At 42.7% G+C, this 6611-nt stretch overlaps 1 protein-coding gene across 9 annotated transcripts in view; it reads left to right on the forward strand.

The window, feature by feature from the left end:
• The window catches only part of Pabir2 (PABIR family member 2), a 43738-nt gene extending 40645 nt beyond the window's left edge, over positions 1-3093 (forward strand). For all 9 annotated transcript variants that reach the window (XM_078034251.1, XM_078034252.1, XM_078034253.1 and 6 more), the window contains one exon: positions 2854-3093. In XM_078034251.1, coding sequence (XP_077890377.1) covers positions 2854-2858 — 5 coding nt within the window. In that variant the 3' untranslated portion in view covers positions 2859-3093. The remainder of the gene's footprint in view (positions 1-2853) is intronic.
• The last annotated feature ends 3518 nt before the right edge of the window (positions 3094-6611 follow it).

Consider the following 6611-nt stretch of genomic DNA (forward strand, 5'->3'; position numbering starts at 1 on the left):
ACAAGGTCTCACTAATCGCTGAGGCCTGCTTGAAGTTGCGATCCTCCAGCCTTAGCTTCCTGAGCTGTGGGCTTTCCAGGCATGTGCTACCATGCCCGGCTTTCATCCTGAGACTTTAAAACTTGTTTTAAGATTAAGGCAGCCGCTGGGCCTGGTGGTGCAAGCCTGTAATCCCAGCACATCGAGAGGCTGAGGCAGGAGGATTGTGAGTTCAAAGGGAGCCTTAGCAACTCAGAGAGGCACTTAGCAATGCAGCGAGACTCTGTCTTTAAGTAAAATATTTAAAAAGTGCTGGGGATGTGGCTCAGTGGTTAAATGCCCCTGTATTTAATCTCTGGTACCCCTCCCTGCAAAAATAAAAAGTTATGGCAGGATTATTATATATGCAGAGTTCCTTTGGCCACACCATCCCATCTTTCATTTTGTAGTCTTTGTTACCACCTCTCCAAGTCCCCAACTCTTCACGTGCAGATCTCTCTCTCCCTCACAATACAGACTCTTAGGGGTGGACAGATTGCTTCTTCTGGAATTAAATGGCCCCTACTGTGTTGCAAAACATAGGCATTAGCTGGGATGGGGAAAAAGATTTCTTTGTGTCCCTAGGGGCATTGATAATAGAATCATCTTTTTCTTGGTTGGTACTCTTGCAGCAATGCTAGTCATGTAGGTGAGAAATTAGCAGCTTTAGCTATGAGATTGAGACCAATTTCTTTCTTTTATTTTTCTTTTCATTACTTCTCAATTGTCTTCTTTTGAGACCCATTTTCATAGAGCAGGTAGATAAAGGCAAAAGAGAGAAGGTCAAACCATCAGAGGAGGGCTGGCAGAGGACTGGGATTTGGGCACAGAAGGGAAAAATAGGATCAAAGATCCTGGAATAGTGAATGATCAAGGAGGGAAACGTTACCATACTAAACCAGCACTTCTTCAGCAATGGTGATATGCCAGGGACAAGAAGTGGGTGGAACAGGTCAGAGGAGGAATTTTAGGAGTTTGATGACTGAAAAAAAATGGTGTAGGATGCCCCAGAAGTCTTTGGTGACAATTTCTGTATAGAAGTTAAGGAGGTGCAATGGCATATACCTGTAACTCCAGCAGTTCAGGAGGCTGAGAGAGGAAGATTACAAGTTCAAAGCCAGCTCAGCAGAACTCAGTAAGACCCTGTCTCAAAATAAAACATTGAAGAGGACCAAGAAAGGAATGTAGTACTCATTCTGAAAGTTTTGTGGCATTCAAAAAACTGGCAGCTAGAGAAGGAGGAGGGTCCCTTGTAAAATAGTCGTCAGTGTTGCTACTGTCATTGTGGATAATGCATTTGTCTGCCTGATATTGAGTAGATGCTGACATGGGGAAAAAAATCAGAGGACTCCCCTGAGCAGTGCTCAAACAGAAGTTTCTGTGATGATAGTAATGTTGTCCATTTGTGATGTCCCATGAAGTAGCCACTAGCCACACATGACTGTTGAAAACTTGAAATGTGACTAGTGTGATTAAGAAACTGAATTTTTAGTTTAATTTAAATTCTTTCCCACGTAAGCAGCCACACATGGCTAGTGGCTATTATAATAGGATATCACAGGTCTACAGGGAGGGAGGTAAATGTGGGAGTGAGAAAGTGAAAAGGGAAGAAATATAGAGCAGAGTGGGAGATGATAATTTAGGGAGTAGTCAGGGGAAAATTTCATCTGGTAAGAAATGCTTTCACATCTCCAGTAGCTAAATACTATCAGTTTTTCATCAACCAAATTGTCAAGTTTGGAGGAAGATTTGGGTACCTGAGGAGAGAGATTGGAATACTTAAAAGTATAAGGGACGACTGGGCAGTGGTGGGAGCCCAGCCACAGTTGTCAATATCAGTGTGTACTGTGCCAAGTCTAAGGGGCCTGACATGGGTCTAATTAGTACTAGGCCAAATGTGTGATTCCATAGAATGTCCTTTCTGGAGCCAGGTGCAATGGCATATACCTGTAACTCCAGCAGCTCAGGAGGCTGAGGGAGGGGGATTACAAGTTCAAAGCCAGTTCAGCAAAACTTAGTAAGACCCTGTCTCAAAATAAAACATAAAAGGGTTGGGGATGTGGCTCAGTGGTTGATTGCCCTGGATTCAATCCCTGGTACCAAAAAATTAAAAAATTAGTTTCTGAAATAAAATAATAATAATAAAACTATAATTAGTTTATTATGCTGTCTAAGCTTAGAAAGTTATGTTTAAGTTTATCCCAAGAGCTTTGTTACTCTACCTTAAATATTTCTTGGTAAATTCCATTTTTCTGGTAAATTAAGCCTTGATATTGTACAGTGTATTTGAAGGAATCTCACCAGACAGGTTGGGCCCCTTCTGCCTGGGTGATGTTTGGCTAGGGTGATCTGCCAGATTCCATTGCTTGCTCTCCTTTTGATGTCAAAGCTTTGGGGAAACTCACCCACCCATTTCTGGTGGTGGCAGTAGAAGTGGAGGGGGGCTTCCTTCTAGCTATAAAAATCATAGCACTGTATAAAACCATTGCTATTTCACTAGCACAGTTTCCAGATGTTCTGTGGGTGGGAGGTAGGGTCAGGAGATGCTTGTTGCAATATAGACCCTATCTGTAGAGAAGAAGAAAATAAAAGAGATGAGTATATAGGAATGGAAATTGATCAACTAGGATTTTTCTGTATGTTTCAAAGAATTAGGAACTAAAGAAGTTTTTTAAACTCCAGGTATTAGACAATTTAAAATCTTGATTGTTTTAAATGGAAATATCTCGTTAAACTTAAAATTTTAACTTCCCAAAAAAAAAGTATATCCTTTGGCTGACTAGATAATCTGTGGACATTTCCCTGTAAGGCTTTGATTTCTTGTTTTCATTGCAGTCTAACACCCCTGGAAGAGGCTGATTTGTGTCCAAAGCTCATGATGAACAACCCTGATTAGAACTCTTCCTCTGACGTTAAGATTTAAACTGAAGCTGAGTGCAGTGGAGTATCCCTGTAGTCCCAGCTCTTTGAGAGGCTGAGAAAGGAAGATCCATCGCTTGAGCCCAGAAGTTCAAGACCAGCCTTGTCAACATAGTGAGATTCTGACTCAAAAAAAATATATTAAATTGAACCCAATGTTGTCTCATTTTATATATTCCAGTGGCCAACAAAAGGGCAACACAACCATTCTTGATAGTTCCAGTTAGGACTTTAAAGAGAAATCAAACAGATGTTGGATCCTCAACTTGCAATATCAGACCTAGGGAACTGACTAGTCAATTGTTTCATCTGTCAAAAATGGTGATCTGGGCCGGGTGTGGTGGCACACACCTGTAATCTCAGTGGTTTGGGAGGCTGAGGCAGGAGGCAGGAGGATCAAGAGTTCAGAGCCAGCCTTAGCAACTTAGCAAGGCCCTAAGCAAGTCTTTGAGATCCTGTCTCTAAATAAAACACAAAATAGGACTGAGGATATGGCTCAGTGGTTAAGGACCCCTGGGTTCAATCCCCAATACACCCCCTCCCAAACTTTGATCTGTACTAGGCATGGTGGTGCAAACCTGTAATCCCAGTGGCTTGGGAGGCTAAGGCAGGAGGATGGCAGGTTCAAAGTCAGCCTCAGCAACTTATTGAGCCCCTAAGCAATTCAGTGAGACCCTGTCTTCAAATTTAAAAAATAAAGGGCTGAGGATATGGCTCAGTGGTTAAGTGCCCCCCTGGGTTTAATCCCCAGTATACACACACACACACACACACACAAATAAAGGTGATCTGCTATAAGATACCAAGGTGTTTCCCCATTTAAGCCCTGATACTGGGATAATTCAGCCTGTTTGAGTAACCAAACAGGTTACTACAACCAAAGAAAGCTTAACATTGGTGATGAGTTGGAGCAAGGACAGGAGATTCAAAAGTAGTGTGAGATAGTCTAGAAGGGTGACTAGAACCTGTTCCCCAAAACACAAAAGAGATATGTGATTACACAGAAAGAATCTGGGACCAGTGGCTTCAGCCAATTTTGTTAGTCATTGACTGGATCATCTTGGCCTTAAACTCTCTTAAAACCCTTAGTTTTTCTAGAAAATGGAGATGGTGTTACCTGCTGAACTGGCTTCCTCAGAGGGATTCTTGCCTGATGGGCGACCATACTGAATGAAGTCCTTTCCCACTCTTAAGATTCTGTGACTTTTTTGGTAGTAAATGTGAAAGTGCTTTGAAAAGTGCTAAGTGGTATAAATGTAACATCTGTGTCATTGTCATTGTTATAAATGCCTCTTGTGGATTTCCAGAGGCTGATGTTCTCCCTACATCTGCTAAGCAGGCCCACCCCAAAGCAAGTTTCCTGACTTCCAGGCCAGGGTTCTCTTCCTGACCTTATAATGTCGCTTTTAAAAATTAATAAGCTGAGTGACCAGCAGAGAACTTCCCAAGGAGGGCCCTGCTATTTCCCCTCTCACAGACATTTATTTTCTCTTCCTTGGCAGAGTATAAACTTCACTACAAGCCACTGAAGAAAATAATGTTTTCTGTTAAAATCACTAAGCTCAGTGACCAGGCAGCTCAAAATATAGCGGAGTGTTTCCCAGGGAGGTTAGGTCCCCACCATCCCCACCCCCATCCAAATTTATCTTCCCTTCCCCAGCAGAATTCAAGCTACTATATAAACCACTGGGCCCATGCTATTTTGACCTTCTGGATAGGCCAACTTTAGCCACAGGAAGCCAGTAACTGAACAGGACACTCTTGGTGCAGATTGGCCATAGGTTAATGACAGGTTTCATTTCTCTAGATGGTCAGTGGTGTTCCACCCCACCTCTCGCAGAATATGTCATTGCCCTGAGTGAAAGGGCCCAAGGGCAGTGCTTAGAAATGAGTTTAAGCTGTTATACATCAACCAAGGATAAAGTCCTCTGCTTCTGTCACACACCATTCCTTCTGACTTAGCATATACTGCCTTGGGTTGTTTGTATTTTTTCCAGAACACAAGCATATGGCATGGATCCCTTCGTACAAACCTTGTAGCCCCTTGAACATTGAGCAAAATGTTCTGTACATAATATTCACATGATTTGAAAAACAAATTCCAAGTAATGTAAAAAATACGATCTTTTGAAGTATTTACAGTCCAAAAGAAATTATACTGATACAAATCCAAGAAACTTGGATGTCTGCTTGCTTCCACCCTTTCACCTCGAATGATGCAGATTGGTTTAACAGCCCACCACGTCTCAGTAACGTTAATGTATGGTTACCTTTGGCAGTGTTGATGCTGGGACCTACGACGAGTGCAATTTGGGCATTAGTTAGCTTTGCCAATGATTGTGATATATCATCTATAATATATGATATGTGATATGGCCAGTGGAGCCAAACAAGTCACTCGGAGAGTGAGTTATTGGCTTTCTGGACAGAAAAGGTGTTGGGTCAAGTCCAAAAACAGCATTGAATTTTCCTACTCTGTAAGCAGCAAGAAAAATGAGGGCCAAGGTGACCACAATCCTATCTAGCTTCTACATCTGCATTTACCAAGATGTTTTTAAAGTCCTTGATGTTAACTCCAAAAAAGCAGTAAAAATGGACCAAAAGCAGAAAGATGTAAAGGGTGCCTTCCTGTCTCTAGGGACAATTAGGCAACCAGCCAGCCTGGCCAGCTGAGAGAGAACAAGGCAACCTGCCCGGGAGACAAAGCTGAGGTCAGGCAAAGAACTGAAACTATTCTGCAAGAGGGATGGGGGTTTGAAAAATTAAAAACAGGTCAAGAAGTAAGCCAAGGGTGGGAACCAAACCCTGAGCTGCAGGCCTTTGGATGTACATGTTCCAGATCAGGGTGTCACACTGAGCTCTGCAAGCAGTGTGTCAGCCTGCATCAAGGTATGTTGTCCTCAGCCTTAGCTTGGATGCATTTTCCATTCTCAGGCTGATTCACTTTGAATTCAACAAAACAGTAGAGGCCTGGGGGGAGGACAGATTTTAGGGCCTCTTTACCTCCCTCTGAAAACTGATGCTAGTGTTTTTTAACCCAGCACCTTCAAACAAAGGGAGAGCATGTTAGCTTCCTTCTGGGAAAGGAAGGAACCAAGTTCAGGGTGGTTTGGGTCATGCTTGCTACTGAGGCATTAATCAGGGTCCTGACATAACTGGAAAGGGCTGGTTTCCTATTCATGTATAGAATCATAAAGGGGGCACAACATTCAAACAAAAGGCCAAGGAAACCTCTCCCAAAGATCGTATCAACTGAAGTTATGGACCAAGGAGTCTGGCCAGACGGAAAGCCCATTTTAGAAAAGGACCCTGTTTTTCCAGGCATTCCTGTTACTCCGGATATGACTATAGTTTCAAAGAGGTCACTGGAGTAGACCTTAACTTCAAATGGTCCTTGGGGAGTGGCCAGTTATTCATGGTAAGGCTATTTTTCATTATCTCTAGCAGTAAGGAGCCGCAGATATCCTATGCTTAAGATGGTGGCCATTGTGGTTTGCTAGCTCCCCATCCATTTTTCCCTCTCAGGTTGTTTAGCCAAAGTATGGTTCGAAGAATTACTTCCAGATCCAGTGGATGGAACCTAATGAGTGTGAGCCAGTCTTAAATAATCTTGTGCCCCTGGATGTTACAGAGATACCAGGCTATGAGGATTAGCTTGGGAATGGGCATATGAC

The sequence above is a fragment of the Ictidomys tridecemlineatus genome, chromosome X (genome assembly GCF_052094955.1).
Source record: "Ictidomys tridecemlineatus isolate mIctTri1 chromosome X, mIctTri1.hap1, whole genome shotgun sequence".
Classification (NCBI taxonomy): domain Eukaryota; kingdom Metazoa; phylum Chordata; class Mammalia; order Rodentia; family Sciuridae; genus Ictidomys; species Ictidomys tridecemlineatus.